We start from the raw sequence: 18364 nt of genomic DNA, 5'->3' as shown, positions 1-18364 counted from the left end.
AGCCGGCCGGGCATCCAGCCAGAAGGGCCGGGGCCACTCAGGCTCCACAGAAAACTTTGCAATCTGCTCGACACATCGCGGGAAAAACATTATTCAACCTTGACAACTCGTATCACCACGATGACGACTTAGCAGCCATGTTTTTCATTCACTCTGTGGTTCAGAGACTGCAGGTCCCAGGAGCGGAGGGCTCGCGCTGAGTGTTTTTATTACGCTTTATCTCTTGTGTTGTTTTCTCAGCATCTCTACCTTTAGGCTTGTGTGCACTCAAGTGGAAATACATTAATAAAGATGTACTTTGCTCTCAAAAGGAAGAGGAACACTATTTGACATGATATTAGTATGGACATTAATATTGAGAGATACACTCAATACACCAATTTCCCTACATCATGAATTTATTTTGGGTGATGTATAAATATAGATTCTCATCAATAAAAACCACATGATTAAACATGTATTTCCTTAATGTGTTTTTGGTTGAAATTAAATAACAGAGTAGATGGGAGCATTCATAAATATAATCCTCTATCAGTTAGAAATAGTTATTAGTTATTAAAAAAGCCCTTCAGGTTATTAGGTGGACATTTTAAATGTTATGCCTCCTTCTACTCAAGAAGTTAACAAACAAAAAGATAATAAAAAGAAACAACATTTTAAATAGTTAGCCAGCTGTAAGCACTTAATCCAAAGCACCACCGTACCTTAGTTCAGCCTCAGAGAGACACAGACGCAGACTCTCTGTCTTGTTTTTCACTATCTTTTTCAATTTAGGGTTGATGAGCTGGATTTGTTCCACACAAAAACTGATAACAGACTAATTTCCTGAGTTATCAAGAGGATCATTTTCTGAGCTTCTTAAGAGCTTGACTCCACATATCTAAGAGAAAAGCAGATTTTTATCTTTGCAAATTGGCTCTAGTTAAGCACATTATAAAACAAAACAACCAACATCTATTCATCCAGCTATGTTATCAAATAGAGTCGCATCTGAAAACAGAAACCAACAAATGTCTTTCTCTTTCAATTATGATACTTATTGTTTCCTTCACACACAGACATCCAAGAAGGCTATAAATATAACACCAAAAAAACGAACAGCAGGTAAAAATGAAATACAAATTGCAAAAGCTACATTAAACTAAAAAGAATACACCAAAAGAAAAGAAAAAGAAAATAAATAATAATACATACAGACAGAAACAAGTAAACATAAAGATACTTTCAGATGCCCTGTAAACCTACATATATATACACGTAGATGTATATATTTTTTTTTTTACATTTTTGAAATGACATCCTCGTCTGGTTATCTTTAAATAATGATAATTTCTAAATTGGGTTTTCCCAGATGAGATTCTTTCCAGACATAATAATAATAATATATCCGATTAGGTAAAGCAGCTCTATCAATTCCATATTTATAACCCAATTTGAAACGGCACCAAACCCTGAACCTCAATCTCAAACTTGAGATCCCGTTTACGATTAGAGACCAAGGACAGGGCCTCATACAAGGATAAAGTATTCATTTATCTGAGCTGAACCTAAAGGGCAGGATTAAAGGTAATCAAGTATTTTTAGTCAAGCTCCGGCCAGTAAAGGTTCTGCCAGAGCCTATAAATATTTTTATAAGACGGAAAAGGAAAGTTCACAGATACCCTGAGACTTCATTAAATCCAGCGAACGGCAGATTTTGGTCTGAATTAAAAATTGAGACGGATGTGTAGGAGAAGCTTCCAAGGTTGTTGTTGAGCGGCCAAGAGATTATTCTGCTGTGTTTGAGTTTTGTGCAGAAGGTCCTTGAGGTCATTGAGTTAAATAACACCTGAGTTCAATGTGATGCTCAGATATCTTGAAACAAATGTCAAAAAGAGAGAATAAAGAGAGATAAATACACAGAACAGCATGAATATGTTAATTATCCGTGAACCAGCTTCCCTCTGCTCACATGTCTGATGTAATCAAACTGTGGAAGTGCAAGATTCATCAGTCAAGGTCAGAAACATTTTCACTGACATTTGCGATAGCGTGGTTTCCATAACAACCGTTCTGATTTCATCATTCTGAAATCGGTCCTGTCCAGAGTTCACTGAACTAACCGACTCCACTTTGGAGCATAACAAGAGCATCATGTCATTAATCCCTTTATGAAAAGGTTTCATCAAAGCAAATCCTACAACTCATAACTGATAAGCAAGTTTTTATGTTTTGGTATTCAGCACATTTAGTTATCAACATTTCTTGTAGGAAAGCACAGCTACACACAAGAAAAACTTTGCTTTCTGCTTAACACCCGAGCCGAACACAAACTCAACATCACACTGCTTCTCATGGTGATGTATGACTGAGAACAGATTTCATCCTGAATTACAAGCAGGATGAGAAATATCATTTACACCGAATTCTCAGGATTTCCAGGTCATATCAGCTAGAATTGCAAATTCCTCTCTCTACTACATTCATCTTCCCCTCATAATCATAATTCATTACTACTCTACTCTGCAGTAGAAGAAGTACTCTTCATTTGCACAATTAAAAGTACCACTACAATAGTCTGGAAATATTCTGTCACAAGTCCCCTCATTCACAATGTTACTTATATAAAAGAAGTGAATATCAGCTAAATTTACTAAAAAATATTAAAAGTAAAAGTACTCATTGTGCAGAATTATTTTAAATTAATGTGAAGTAAAGGTGCAATATTTGCAGAAGTAAAAAAAATCTATAAAAACATGAAATTGAAAAACTCAAGCAAAGTACAGTTATCTCATAAATACACTTAAAGAGCACCTGAAAAAAATATACTATGAATATTCTGTTGCACAACCGCCAGATTAACCTTCTAGGAGGTAAAAAGCAGCTGCTTTGACCCTTTTAACCCCATTTTCTATCACAATGTGCTTTGTTTTACTTTTGTCACTTTTTTTATTACATTGCTGTTTAAGTACTTTAACGTTAGTTCTGTAAAGAGTCTTAAAACCTCTTGCACTACTAGTAAAAACGCCCTGGTCCTGAAGAAACCAAAGATTGAGATCATCAGAACGGACGTAATACCTGAAAATTTAGTTAGTCGTTTTTTGTCCTCATCACATTTTTTCAAATTGCAATAGTATTATCACGGTTATTTTATTTGAATTAGACACGACAAACTGATAATCAATTATCATCATGGCCCTGAAATTCCATATTAGTGTATCTCTACTGGAGTACTACAGGGACCAAGGGTTGCAGTTAAATTGACTAAACGCATTATTCTACGACTATGCAACATATTAACACAAACTTTGTCTTTGTATAAAAAAAAAAAAAAAAAAGTAAAAAGGTTAGTTATCAATAAATCTCTATCGTGCTCATGTAAACATGGCTCACTTATTCAGCTATGAATCAATCATGAACGAGAGACAGGAACAGTTTCATCACTTTATTAATGAGTTTAATTATTTATACCAACAAACAAAAACTGTGTCTCTCCCTCCATCCCTCCCTCTTCATCATCATCTCCTTTATCCAACCGTTCTGTTCCCAACAATGACAATTTACCCTCAGACAATGGTGATAAAAGAGCAGGGCCATAGCAAATTAAAAACAAAGTGTGACAGATCAGAAGATGGAAAAAAAAAAACATTAAAATAGCACATTTAGTCAGTTCTTCATTTAAGGAAAAAAGTCAGGAGTACTGAGAATAATGTCCATGGTCTGCCAGCACACACACAAACACACATACATTCCCTGCAGCTGTGCTCAAGAAACTTGTCAAGTATCTGTGAAGCATACACACAGTACTAACAGGACGAACCTGTTACACACACATACAACACTACGGTAAGCGAAAACAGGAGACGGTCGGACACAGGAGATGATACATGTCAACAGACAGATTCATTATTTCCCCTTTCCTCCAGACACACACACACACGCACACACACACACGCACACACACACACACCACAACCCCATAGATCCAGAGGCTTGTAACATTCCTTTCACACTGAAGTTAAATGGAAAACTGGAGTTCCACCTGCATACAAACATGACCACTGATTGGAAAGGACACACCGACGTCTGGATCTCAGTACAGTATCTTGGATGTGAAATCGTTTTGCATGTGACATTGCTGGACTAAAATTTGGGTTAAAAAAAACAAAAACTTTAAACCCTCATTTGTACCACCCCAGTGGAAAATAAATGATCCCCCCTCCCCCTAAAAAAAACAAAAACCAAAAAAACCCTAAATACAATAAATAAAACAGTTATGCCCACATTTATGTGGGAAAGGGGAAAGTCGTGAGGAGAGAAATTGAGGGAGAGAGAATAAAAATGAAACATTTTGTTCGGTTTTTCCCCTCCTGAACCAGGGACTGAAATGAAATCGTATTTACAGACTGCGACTGAGGATAAAACAGTCCGGCCGCTGCTGCGCCGGTCTACTAGAGAAAAAAAAAAAAATTACAAGAACAACAATATAATAACAATAATAACAAAATAAAAGGTACTTGATATTTACAGTTTAGCAGTGGGGAAAAAAAAAAAAAAGGAGGAGGAAAGAGGGAGACAGAAGGCAGAGGAGGGAGGAGGACGAGAAGGGAATAGAAGGGGAGGCTCCAAAAGCTGTTGGGTTTCAGGGATTTGAGCATCATTTCTGGTCTGATTATTACGGAGATTAGTGGAAGTAATATAGTGTGGTCAACTCAGGCTGAACATGCAAGTTTTACGTGGTGGAAGAAAGACAACCGGTTCATGCCGACAGCGGACTGTTAGGCTGAGTAAATACCACCACAGGCCAAGAAGAACATGATACGAGCATCGCAGGCAGGCTGTTTGGGAAAGTGGGCGAAGAGGGTTTCAACAGATCTCTCTCACAACAAACCAAACTAAATTTATTCAGAGTCCTCCTCCTCCTGCACGGACCATAACTGTGTATCGTAGCTGAAATGACAATGACGAGCCAGGTGAGCAGTGAGAGCGGCCACTAGTCTCTCTGTACCCATCACACCTGATTCTATAACATAATCAAGCCAATGAGACTTAACACCGTAAAGTGACATAATTAACGAGGTGACCTTTCACCCTACAGTGCCGGGCAGCTGTGTTTATGACATGCGAGACATCATTGAGGCTTCTGAATCCGAACTGGAGCCCCACACCAACGGCTCCCTCTGTGTGGAGTTATGTTCACAGCTGGACATGACACATAACTCGCCCCCCCTTTGGCTCCCTCTCCGCTCCCCTTGGAGATGTGCAATACTCATTAGAGAATTAACATGAATTGCTTGGTTTCCAGCTTAACCAAAGAAAACACGAGCTTATACTGAGGAAACTGAAGATGTGCACTCTGCTCCTTCTCACTTCACATGAAAGGCAATTGAGGAGCTAATATTTGAAAAGAAACTGTAAAGACAGGCTGTGGTGCCCTCATTTGCAATAAAATTTAAAACCAACTCTTATCTAAAATGAGCCAAAATCCGCCAATATATTCTGTCTGGTTTCAAATATGGAGATTTAAAAGTAATTATTCACATTTGTTCACCCTTTGGCCGGGTGAACTGACAATACTTAAGTAGAGTTCAGGGCAGAAAGTGACAGAAAAGCCATTTTTCTACATTCTACAGTGTGTTGTACGATCAAACATGGACAATTCAAGTGTTCCAACTTTGACCCCACTAAGGATGATTGTCAATATTAGGCGGGCCTTACAAACGGCCCTCATTCTCAACTCCAGTCAATCAGGACCCCATTCAATGGCACCACGGCCACACATAAAATACACTAATGCAAATAAAATGAACTTAAAAAGGGATAAAAGTCAACTGTATATTATAATACAGAAAATCCATACAAAATGGACAAACGCCCTCCTCATCTCCCAAACATCCCAAACAAATGTAAAGTTTCCTTATTCTGAACAAGCCAGCAAAGGGCCAGCGTGGACTTAGAACTGCAGCTTATATTACGCCCAAAGCGTGGCTGCCTAAATATCCTTAAAACAACCCCGACATCTTCCTGAAGCTGGCAGCCAAAGAAAGTGCTTTCTATTGGATAAATGGTTAAAAATCAGGGAAAATAGCAATGCTGAGTGTTCATGTGGGTGTGTATAAGTATTTCTTTTTCTATTTTAAGGGTTTGGAGCCAGAGGGGGAGGTTGAAAGGGAGAAGGGCAGAGGAGAGAAAAGGAAAATTGGGGAAGACAAAAAGAAAGGATGACAGAGAGATGGATGCTCAGGTGCTGTTGTTGATGGATCCAGGTGCTGAGCTGGGCTGGGCGGTACTGTCTGACACACTGCCCTCTGCAGGGGGAGAGAGGGAGCACACTTGTCACAAACAGGCAAAACTCAGAAATAATAATAGATAATGGCGATAATTAACGGCCTTTCAAGTGATTATAAACGTCTTTAAGGTAATATTCATAAAGGGTATGAAAGAGGCCTACTGCCATTCAACAGCCAGATAAACCTCCAAATAAACATTTAAGTAACTGGTAAATAGAACTCCATCTAAACATGGTCTGCCAATGAAAACGAGTAAGATTTGTTTTTATTTTTTGATACATACCATGTGAGGCAGGCGATGTCTGTGCACGAGCGTGAGGAGGAATGAGTGTGGAGTTCAACTGGGGCTGGATAGACAGCTCTGAGAGAGCAGAAAAAACCCCCCAAATGTTTAATAATACATAAAATACTATGAGTTCATTGAGGTCAAATACAAGAAACACAAAAGAGATCAGGGTGAAAAAAGAATGACATAAACTGACCAACGGGACTGAAGTTGAAGAGGAGCGGCAGTTCTCGGCCGCTGGGCAGGCGGGTGTTGGGCTGACGCAGCTCATCGAAGAAGGCGTGCGCACACGCCTCCAGGGGAGACAGCCTGGTCACCGGCGTGTATTCCAGCAGTCGAGAGCAGAGGGCGATGGCCTCTGGTGGGGTGCGAGGCTTAAACACCTGACGGAGGAGAGAAATTTAGGTTTATGTAAATTCGAGACTTGAGGTGCTGTCAGACGTCAGCTAGGAGAGAGCACAGCTGCTGCTCTCACGCACAGCTCTTTGCCGCTGGAGTTTATGACGTTTCAACTATTCCAATGCGCCGTGTGACCATGGCAACCACAGAAACTACTACTGGGAAATGATACATGAGCTTCACTGTATCAAAGTTCGAGGATTTGTGATACATTAACTGGTCAAATCACGATTTTTAACTCTACCTTAAAGCTACAATAAAAAATACTACGCAACAGTATTTAAAAAACAAAACAGAAAGTCTTTTTATATGTATAAATAAATCCTCAAATTACGGTTTCTTATTTTGATATCATTTTCCCACGGCATTAACTTATCCTATTAACGGCAAAAAAGCAGTTTCAGAAAGATATAAACACTAGAACTTCACACTGGTGTTTGGATAACCACAATCCATGATTAATACTCTCCAGTAGTGGGAACATACCTTTGTCCAAGGGTGTGCTTTGATCTGAGGGAATTTGAACTCTGTGTAGTTCGGGTTCATCTCTCGGATCTGCTCCCTTGTTGGTGTACCCAGAACCTGATAAACAAAAATATAAAAATATTAATCACAATCATTGGTTTGTCCTGCATTGTCCACTGCCAGTGTGGATGATCACACAAATATCCTTTGTCATTTTAAGTGTACAGCTTACATTGTCCTTCTGTACATACTGTTCTCCATTTCGCAATAGCTGTATTAAAATGTATTCAAATACTATATTTAAATACAAGTACTCACATAGTCTGATGTTTCTTTCACAATAGTTCTTACAAATGCAAAGCAGTTTCTTGATGCTTAAGGCCAATACTGACAGCAGTTTCAATTTCAAACGTTAGACCATGTCTCCTTTCATCTAACTGCTTGTGCAAACAGTTGGCTTTCAGTAATATCCCTGCTGTACCTTGATGATCTCTACTAGCTGGTCCACACCACTGTCCCCGGGGAAGATGGGCTGGCCCAGCAGCAGCTCGGCCAGCACGCAGCCGGCCGACCAGATGTCAATGTTGGATGTGTAGTCGGTGGCACCAAAGATGAGCTCTGGGGCACGATAGTACCGTGAGCAGATATAGGACACATTCGGCTCCCCCCGAACCAACTGCTTCGCACTAGAAGACGGTAAAAGGGAGATGAAGCAGGAAAAGAAGACAGTTCAGATGGGGAAGGGCAGTTTCAGTGTGTCTGTTTTCACAAAACCACAGCATGTGAGCAGGCAGAGAGGTAAGAAAAACATATGACAGATGAAAACAGAGAAAGTCAAGGCTGAGAGAGAGATGGCTACACAAACAGACAGCCTACTTAATATGCACGCTGAGACACAGGCAGTAACAACAATGGAGAGAACGATAGAGACAGACCAACAGGTCCAGAGGCAGAGTCCGGTACTGACCTGCCAAAGTCACAGAGTTTGAGGATGGCCGTCTCCGGGTCCACCAGGAGGTTCTGGGGCTTGATGTCTCTGTGACACACGCCCTGGGAATGGATATAAGCCAGACTGCGGAACAGCTGATACATGTACACCTGAGGGGGGGGGACAGAGAGGGTTAGTATAAAGCTAAACAAGGTATTTCGGGATGAAAATCAAAGTTCACCAAGGTCACGTCTTGTCCCTCTTTTCAAGTTATGAAAGTATGACGGGAAAACTGGTAGGGACGATATGGCCTTGAATTATCACAATCCCAGAAATATATAACAATTCCTAATGAAATAAATAATTTAATTAATACAACCTGGACCTGGATAAGAAGCAAAAAATGATGGATTGCTTTACCAATTGAAAACGATTCATTAAGTTCAATTATGTTTTGGCTTCTACCTAAAATCAGATACAAAATAAAATTCTCACTAAAATGACTGCCTACAACAGGCAGGGGAAAATATTTTTGTAAAAAGTGAAAAGTGAAAAGAAATTAAATGTAAGACTTTTTGTTGTTGAGGAGGAAACAGAATGTAAAGTTTTAAAACGTTTCAAGCCCTGTAGCCTGCCAATTAATTGCATTGTTTTAATTCAGACATCTGACTGTGTGAAAGGGGTTTATGCGCGTGTGTGTGTGTGCATGTGTATAGGTTTTCTCATTATGTGCCAGTCACTTCAAGATGTGCCCCGATTGTGTTTTTGGGTGCACTGTGTAGGTAGCTGCGTGATGAAAGACGCAGCTGTGTGGTGTCTGATGCAGCCTGCAGTGTCGTGTTTCTACAACAAAACAACACAGGGGTGAAAAATCCTCCCTGATGATGTGCAACTATTTTCATCCAACCCCTATTTGACATTTGTCTACACATCCTAGGTCTTGAAAAAAATAAATGCTCTCCCAGTTAAGTCTGCACCCATTTAATGCGTCCGACGGTAAGCATCTTAATATGACAAAATCACTCATCGTCACCATTATCGTCATTATTACCCCCATGATGCAGGGACAGCAGGCTGGCCACAGATTACAAAATTATTACAGAGAACACGACGACTGAGGGATAATGTTGAAAAAGGGGGCAGAGGGAGAGAAGAGGAGGAGACCAGTGATGAAGAGGGAAACCATGAGAGACATGTCTAAAACATGAAGACCCAGGGGACAGGGAGGAAAAGAAGACCCCCAGACGGGCTGTGATAGAAGTGTGTCGCTGTAGGACGATGGGGTGACGGAGGAGAGAGAGCTCAGTATGCATCTCAGAGCCACAGGGGAGCAGCAGGCTGAGGAAGGGAAATGGGCCATGAGACAGCTATAACGTCCTCCCTGCTGCTGGAGACCCAATGAGCTCACAAACACTCTAAAATGAACTCCCTTTTAAAAACAGGGAACTCAAGTGTATTGCAAACAGATTAATTCCCCTGGGACCATCTTTCCTTTTTCCTTTTTCAGCTTTCATAATCCTTAAACAGTGAGCAATCTGTGGAAAAACAATCAATTGAAACGACTAGGATGAAATATCTAAATCTCATCCCTTTTATTATTTTACAGAGAGAGGGAAAGAGCTTTTCCATGCCAGAGAGGCACACTGTGACTTAAAGATTCATCTTTTTAGAATTAAGTATTTACAGTAGTATACTTCTAACCATGAAAGCACCAAGAGCACAGATCTCTGCCAAAGAGGAACAATCCTCCAACTTGTAAAGCAGCTGCCATCCAAACAAATGCGGTATTTTTGTGTCATCTGTGTGTTTTCTACAAAGCAGCACATGTTTGGCAGTCTGGATGTCAGAGGTTCCCACTTCTAACTAAGTGGGAACCTTGCAGCATTATAATTTACAGCTGGAATGCAATTCAGATGCATTAATCCCACATCACTGCCAAAATGAATCCAGCTAATGTTGACTTCATTTCCGTTCTCAGCTTTTTAAAAAGATGAACAAACCGGGGTGAAAACATAATATCTGCAAGTGTTGTTTGCATGTAGTCGGAATGACCAGACAGTATATTTCCTTTCATGGTTAGAACAGAAACTTTTCACTTATTATACATATAATATAATATAAGCCCTGAATAACTGACCCGAGTCAAGCCGTGTGGTATAAGCAGGAAATAACCATGAGCACACCCAGCTGTGTATGTGTGTGTATAGTTTTACGTGTGCCCACCTTAACATAGATGATGGGGATGGTGGTCTTGGCTTTGTTGAAATGCCGAGCCACCCTGTACACTGTCTCGGGGACGTAGTCCAGCACCAGATTCAAATACACCTCATCTTTCTGGAAAGGAGAAGAAAAAAAAGAAAGAAGTCAGATACTGTAAATCTGATGTCACGAGTATAAAACGAACCAATCTCATGAAATATGTTGTGTTGTACAGGAGGGGAGTAAGTAAACAAATAATAATTATTGTAGCTGTTTGTAATGATTAGCTTTATGATTGAAGATGGCTTTTAGAAGGACAACAAGCTCATCTTATGCTTCACACTTATTAGAAACAGATATCTGCTGCAAACAAGGATTGAATAAACATTTACAGTTGATGCAGCTCATTGACACAACAGCTAATGTTATAAGTAATAAAACTGATCTATAATTATGAGCGTAAACACAGTTAGCCTGCCAAAGTAATTACTGCCAAAGTACAATGGAGTGTAAACATTGTGACTCAAATACAGGGAGGATATTAAGGCTCAGTGACCCCACTGTTATACTTAATTTATTAACTATAAAATCTTTCATTATATAAAAGGATACATGGCTTTCTACTTTTTTTTACAATGGCTGACTTAAAATACAATGATACATGAACTTTGATACATACAACACTGCATTTTGATTTTAGGAATACAGGGACACTTATTTTGTTTCTACAGTGAACAGTTTATAGTTCAAAAGCCAAGCTCATGTTTTCCCAGATGGAGATACATCGAGGGCAAAAGCTCAACCACAATAGAAAATATGAGCAATTCAGCAAAGTACTTGCCTCCTTTAAATGTTGACTCAAGGGTGTGAATTTAATGTACAATAAAGGCCAGGATCAACTTGTCTTAAACATGTCTATGAATCATCATTGATGACTGGCTGGGTGTGGAGGCAGAGTGCTTCATCTAGAAACTTGAGTCCTACTGCATTAAAAACGTCGAGTCATTGCATACACACCTTCTCTCCACTGGAGTAGAAGAAGTAGCGTAGCCTCACAATGTTGCAGTGGTCCAATTTCCTCATAATTTGCAGCTCCCTATTCTGCAATGAAGAAAGGAAAAAAGGAAAAGGAAATGCAAAAATTGTGAATTGTGCAAAAATATGACATGACATAGCAAAGGTTCTTAATTCCGGACAATTACTCAAGAAACTCCTAATCTTATCCACAGAAAGTAATAAACTATGTAATTTACATACTGCAAAAGCCACCACAACCTTCTTTTCAGGTGCAAAATTACAATTTTAGTGTAATTATTTGACCGTAAGCCTTTGAAAACATACCTTAAACCTCTTGTCTTGGAGAACTTTCTTAATCGCCACCATCTCCTGGCTGTCGATGAGGCGAGCCTGGTAGACCACCCCAAAGGAGCCATTTCCTATAACTTTAATGTCTGTATAGGACACTTCCTGTGGGCGATCGGGGCCCTGGCCGGGTGTGGCTACCACCGTTGTCACCTTGCCACTGTCCCCTGTGGACAAGAGCACAAATATTCTTTGTTAAAAAGATCCACTTGTGTGAACAGAACTCTACCTGTCTAAAATATTCACTGTGGCTTCACAACAAAGATACATATCTTACGTGTGAAAACTTTAAAACATACAAACATCCTGTAACGAATAAGAGCCATCATTTTCATAGATGACGTGATGTTGAGACATGTGTGGAACACAGAGACATGACTCTCTTCAGTTCAGCCTTTAAACCAGTGTCTCTGAACCAGAGGAGGTAAACATAAACAAGCCCTCCCATCTTCTCTAAATGGTTGTAGCCCATGTGGAGGCTCCCCAGACACACTCCACTGGCTGGTAATGAGCTGCTGATAGTTCCCAGAGCACTTTCCTGCTAGTCCCCTGAGTGACACTAGCCCAAACCCCTTTACCATTGGAGACACAAATATGATGCAGGTCTACTGAACCCGCATTGGACTCATTCATATGAGAAAGCTGTCAAATATGAATCACTACAACAGTATTCCGAACATGCTATAGCTAAAATACAATGTTACTCATGTAATAAACAAACAAATTAACAGGTGAAATTTGTTTCAGTTTTTCCTCACAGCCATCTTCTGGGTTTAGCTGGCCAAATATCTCCGCATATGGCACATTTTTGGGAAAGTGCATTAACATTAAATATAGATTCCAAACAGGAGTGCCTGGAGCACATACCTCTGCAAAACCCTTTTAACCCCATTCAGGACAACAGTCTCAAAGCCAGGTGGAGTTACGTGTGGTGACCCATGCAGACTGCAGGTTTAACCTCTGTCTGTGTCAATCTGAATGAGGAATTACAGCCTTAATCACAGTTCTAGCGCATGACCTCCGCAATCTTAATTACCTTAATGTCTACATTCCAATAAAATACACATAACCCAAGAAAGAGTTGATGTTATCCCTGTGTAAAAGCTAGTTAAGCACATAGTTGTATTTAGTGCATTTTTTTTTTGAATTTGCATTATCATGTTATAGATGTTCTGTTGGTATTGAAGTTCATACAACAGTTATATATATTTTGAGGTCCATATACTATCATTTAAAATAGAATGTTTGACCTTGTGGAAATGAGATGTTTAAAAACTAAGAGTAACTGACAGCTCTAGTTAGGGTCAAGTAGCTGCTCAGTGATTAAAGCCTGTGCCCGTGTTGGGTCATGAATGATTTGACAAATCGGCACCAGGAGCAATGGCACTGAGAGGGGAAGAGCAGCAGAGAAGAGGCCCATTGCCAAAAGGCTTGTCAGAGCCTGTGATAAAAATTGCATGGACAGTAGCACACCCAGAAGTGCTACCATTTCCTGGGCTTGCTCACTTCGCCTGTCTCAACAGGACCCCTCCTGATCTCTAATAGGTCTCCAAGTCTCAAAATGGAGTCAGATAATGAAGCATTTTGGTCTCTCCCATAAGTTCACAAACAAATCGAGACAGTAATTTGGCTTGATCAACTGCTATCTCTTTCTGTATAAAAATAATTTAATAATTTAATAAATTACAAATTAGTTTCCCTTCTCCCATTGATTCTTGGTGACAAAAGACAACTGTATACTATGCTATTTTTGAAATTTTCCAGCACACACTTTTTTCAAGGTTAACCATAAACAGCAGCCGATAGCATGTCCACATGATTGGACTAGATCTGATCTCCGCCCCCAGGTCAGCAGGAAATATTCAGCTTTTAAGATCACTCACTGTGTGGTTCCTGCACATTCCTGTATCATCTATTCCTATTCCTGCTCCCCAATACAATGTTCCTCTTTATCTCCTTTTAGCATCACTTTCACGCTCATTTAAAACACGTTAATTCAGAGGACAGCGCATTAAATATGGAGCAGCTGTGGCATGATAGTCCCTTGAATAATGAATGCAAAAATGAGCACTCTGCCCAGCTGTCAGTGAATCGCTTTGGTTTCTGATACGTCAACGCAAGTCTGATGAGTAAGAGAAAAGGATTGAGCAGAGTGACTCTCATCACACCCACACTAATGAGCAATTAGCTTGGAGCTTGTTTATAAGTGTAAAACTCTAATACGATTTTAAATTCAGAAAATGATCCGCAATTGCATGATAACTTACAAACAGGTATCTTATACATTTTATAGGAAAGATAACGGCACTTTGCGTGATGTTGTGTGATGATGGATTTAAACTGGGTGTGGTTTGGATAAAATCACTCCACGGCTATTGTTGCCTTTGAATCCATACGCCTGAACGTGTCCCCTCCCGCACAATAAAGGATGCTTCAATTGACCCGACAGTAATCTGATTTATTTGATACACATAACGAATAACTGGATGGTGCATATATTTTCTGATCAGAAAACTACACCAGTTTATGTTCTTGTTTTGGGCCACACAGACTCAAGATGGCGCTTTTGCAATGCACCGATGTGTTAGGCATCGAGAGAAACCAGGTGCTGATCCAAAATGGTGATCTCTTTTTCCAAAATTTGAAATTCTATATCACACTGCATGAATTGGGATCATTTTTAAGTAAGGCAACATGAGGCCAGAGATATCCATGATTGTCATGCTGTGCATTTAGAGATGTTTTTAGAGGAGCACAAGTGACGAGCAAATTTTAAATCCTTCATTTACGCCAGTTTGCCGTCTCTTTTCTGTGGATCTGACACCCTGAATCTCAATATGCCTGCTCCCATAAACTTTGCTCTTTCCTCCATAAGAGTAGTTAACATTATAGATAGGGCTATAGGCCTATCCAGTGTTCTTTTTTTCAATCATTTGATTGAACCCCTTTGATTTAGGTTCTCAAATGAAGCTTTTAATTTCTGCTGTCATATTTTGGGATGTCATCACCCCAAAAAAATGTGGTTTTGTATAAGTGTGGTTGTATAAATGTAATTTAGATTGCTGCTGGATGGCCCTGGTGATACAGATGTGGGCTCCCTTTGAGTACGCAAGAGAAAGCATTTGTTTGATCGCAAGGAAAATGTTTATTTTTTTAAAGGCTAAATTACATAATATGGACTGAAGCAGAATATCTCGTTAGATAAAAACATATGAATGTTAGAGATTAATACAGCCATCTTTTTTCAATAAATTTTGAGTTTTGGACTGAGACAACTATGAGACGAGGACTGAGCGTCATGTAACTTGCTGGGTGATGAGTGTGAAGGAAGGTAGGCGAAGAGAAGGTAGACTATTGCACACAATGTTTCTCTAAGCCATTAATGATAAACCACATTTGGACAATATTAAGTCAGAAATAATCATCCAACCCTATTTCACATGTGTGAACTCACTGTGGAACAGGCATAATGAGGCCAAGTATTCAACTTTTTGGGGTAAAAACTTTAATGTGTCCTTTGCACAGAGTATTGAAAGCTGTCTAGTAATGAAAGCTGGCGGGGAATTCTCCTTAAGATTCACACTCCTTTTAATATTTGATAAGACCATTTCTGATGTAAATCTTTTAGACTATGTTTTAATCAAGCAATAGTAAAACTATGTGAAATTGAAAAACTAAATTTAAATGACAAATGGTGCTCTGTAGGGTGGAAAAGGCTTATATCCTTCAAAATAGGGTATTAAAGAAAGTAATATTTTGTTATTGCTACTTACACTCAGGTAATACATTTCCATTGGTTTCAAATCATTTTAAACGATACCAAGTCCTAAGAAGTATTTTTCATTTGCATTTGTTTGACCGGTTCTAATCCCTTTACATCAATGATTGGCATTATCCCTAAAGGCGTTGATCAGACAAACGGATTGTTTAAGGTTAGTCAGTCTCCACTGGTCTTTGTCACCTCTTGCTCTCAATGATGACTTATGGTATTTGTTGAATACACCCTTAAGTTGTTTCTGTATACATATTTTTCTCTTTCTGTTGTCAGACAATTGAATGAATATTAAGTAGTGATTAAATCTTGGCTTGTTAATGCAACCTGTTAATCAACATGTATTCCTTTACTTCTGCACCCAGGTATTGATCAAATCAGTAAACAGTAAACAGAAGTTAACAGTGACATCTGTCTTGTATGACAGGCAGTATTGGAAAAATCCCAGTGAGGGTATAGGTAGCAGATAGTGACTTCTTTAATATTGCTGCTACACAGCATCTGACCATGTCTGAGCAGGCAAACATCATCCTCCCTCAAGATCAGTTTTGGCCATGCATATATTGATCCACTTTAAAAGGGCTTAGTTTTGGGTGTGAAAAGGCCAAAATGTAGAGATGTTTTCAGATTAAGTGCCACTGTAGTCTAAAACAGTATTTTTGTGTTGTCTCTGCAGGGTCTAAGCACCTCTGACAAAAGAACAATGCTTTCACAGAATGCAGAATATCCTGATGACCAAGACTGAGACATTATGAAAACAGAACACTGGGGAAGTGAGCTTATATTCTAAAGCAGTGGAAATGAATGAGCCAAATCACCTGATGAAGATCTGCTGATTGGCTGCATGCACTAACTTTAGTAAAGATTTACTACACACGCAGCACGAGTCAATTTTGATCTTTGACTTCCATTCATTTTCTTTCGTAGACATTTCTCCTGTTCAAATCATAAATTATTGACACCATTTTTTTCCCCTCTCAGGCCCCAGCTTTCAAATGTCATTTAACACAAGAGCTGTGGTGCATTTTCTTCCGTCAGCTCTGCACACCTCTGTCCAACCCTACAGATATTCAGCCAACTACTACCGCTGCATAGCTACATGACCCCTGAGCATTCTGCACGTTCTTGTCAACACATCAGCAAAACCAACTGGGGGGAATTTGCTGTTGGCAAATCTAGGGTTTCCAGTAGAGGTTTCAAAACGGTAAAGATGGCGAGTATGTTCAACCATCAGCGTAAAAGACAGGGTACTTAAAAGAATAATTGCCTCCACTTAAGTGTGCAGAAATGAAATGAAATTTAGAAATTGTATTCCACCTAAAAGGGTGTTTAGACAAGCAATGTGCCAAGTAAAAAAAATACCAAACCATTCCCACTGTACTAAGCTAGATTTCTCACTTTCTTGGTTAGAGATGACCTGAGGTGGATTTATGAGCTGGACCAGATGTTTAAACCCCTGCACCGGTGCTTTCGTATATGCACTGATGTAGCCATCCAGGTTAGTAGTTAGATCCATTGAAGATAAGCTCACCACATGCTGGTTGGTAAGCATTTGGAACTAAGTAGTCTAGGATACTTTTAATGCTTATAATGTCCATTTCTTTAGGCTACCACAAGGCGTACAGTCTCGCCACCCTAGTGTGGTCCTCTCCATGCAACATCAGACTGAACCAGGACGAGGCCTCAAAAGTTAGACCTGCTCATTTCACCCTGGAGCACTCTTTAGCAAGCTAGCTAGCTTCTGCATATGATATTAATGACGGATGCATTAGAGTCTTGGGTTACAAATGCAAAAAAATAATGGTTAAGTAATGTTGCATGTTACATTTACATAACGTTATGTAAAGTCGAAATATATATATATACATAAAAAAAAAAAAAAAAGGGGGGCTTGGTTCAGCTGCTCCAGATGATGTTACCTGATGGCTCTGGTTCCTTAATGAAAAACACAGCTAGCTTCAGTTAGCAGCCCAGCTAGCTTCAGCTGCTAACTGGAGCTAGCTGGGGTTAGCTCCGCGACAATGATCGACATTAAGCTCTCCTCCGACACGCTTCTCTACAAATAACCTCCACCCCGGGAGGCGTGTGGTGACGTGTGCAGCGGCCTTATGATGTGCCTGTGTCGAATAATACTTACTGGGAAGTTTCAGATTCCCAAAGCCCGTCGAGCTGCTTCCACTGGCTTGTGAAGCCCCAGTTTTTCCTGCCGAGCTTCCACCGGCTACTGCTGATCCGGCACCGGCTGCAGCGGATCCGGGAGCTCCGGGAGGCTCAGCGAAGGAGCTGGTCCTGGGCCGCCCGCTGCCGCTCATGTTTGCGTGAACTAAAGCCGGGGCAGGGTCGGTTGGACGTTAACAAAAGCCAGACCGGCAGAGGCTTTAAAGCTTTCTTATGTGTGTGTGTTTTAATATGTGAAATAAATATAAACTACACTTACAGCGTTCTGTACAGGCTGCCCGTCTCCCCCTTTCTTCCTCTGTAGAACGGGGAGGGGGGGGTTGACGCACGACGACGTAAAAGCTCGCAAGGGCTGCTGGGAAAGTGAGTTCTCTGGGGATTTTCAAGAAATATGAACTCAATTTTACGATAATATGAGTTGTAATTTGTTAAACCTCACTGATATTATTGGGTTAACAATAAAGAAGCCAACACGCTTAACTTTTTTTTTTTTTTTTAAACTACAA

At 40.0% G+C, this 18364-nt stretch overlaps 1 protein-coding gene across 2 annotated transcripts; it reads right to left on the bottom strand.

Annotated features, from left to right (window-relative positions):
• Positions 1–3416: 3416 nt before the first annotated feature.
• gsk3ab (glycogen synthase kinase 3 alpha b) lies at positions 3417–18172 on the bottom strand. 2 transcript variants are annotated; one of them, XM_054621641.1, is made up of 11 exons: positions 18118–18172; positions 17818–18003; positions 11888–12075; positions 11564–11647; positions 10571–10681; positions 8387–8517; positions 7901–8105; positions 7441–7536; positions 6752–6938; positions 6553–6630; positions 3417–6287 (listed from the first exon to the last, which is right to left on the bottom strand). In XM_054621641.1, the coding sequence occupies exons 2-11, from the start codon at positions 17990–17992 to the stop codon at positions 6220–6222; spliced, it is 1323 nt and encodes a 440-aa protein (XP_054477616.1). In that variant the 5' UTR covers positions 17993–18003; positions 18118–18172; the 3' UTR covers positions 3417–6219. The 2 variants fall into 2 exon arrangements, with proteins under 2 accessions (XP_054477616.1, XP_054477615.1); XM_054621640.1 differs by having other exon boundaries at positions 17818–18172.
• Positions 18173–18364: the final 192 nt, after the last annotated feature.

This window comes from Anoplopoma fimbria, chromosome 20 (assembly GCF_027596085.1).
Source record: "Anoplopoma fimbria isolate UVic2021 breed Golden Eagle Sablefish chromosome 20, Afim_UVic_2022, whole genome shotgun sequence".
NCBI classification, from domain to species: domain Eukaryota; kingdom Metazoa; phylum Chordata; class Actinopteri; order Perciformes; family Anoplopomatidae; genus Anoplopoma; species Anoplopoma fimbria.
This window is presented reverse-complemented; position numbering and strand designations above follow the sequence as displayed.

What these genes read in the sequence shown, in the direction of transcription:
- gsk3ab (XM_054621640.1), bottom strand. Translation starts at nt 17,992, where the DNA reads ATGAGCGGCAGCGGGCGGCCCAGGACCAGCTCCTTCGCTGAGCCTCCC. An exon ending in TCCAAGACAAGAGGTTTAAG is followed by an intron (nt 11,648 to 11,887) that starts GTATGTTTTCAA and finishes TCTTCATTGCAG; the next exon opens with AATAGGGAGCTGCAAATTAT. An exon ending in CTTCAACTTCAGTCCCGTTG is followed by an intron (nt 6,631 to 6,751) that starts GTCAGTTTATGT and finishes CTGCTCTCTCAG; the next exon opens with AGCTGTCTATCCAGCCCCAG.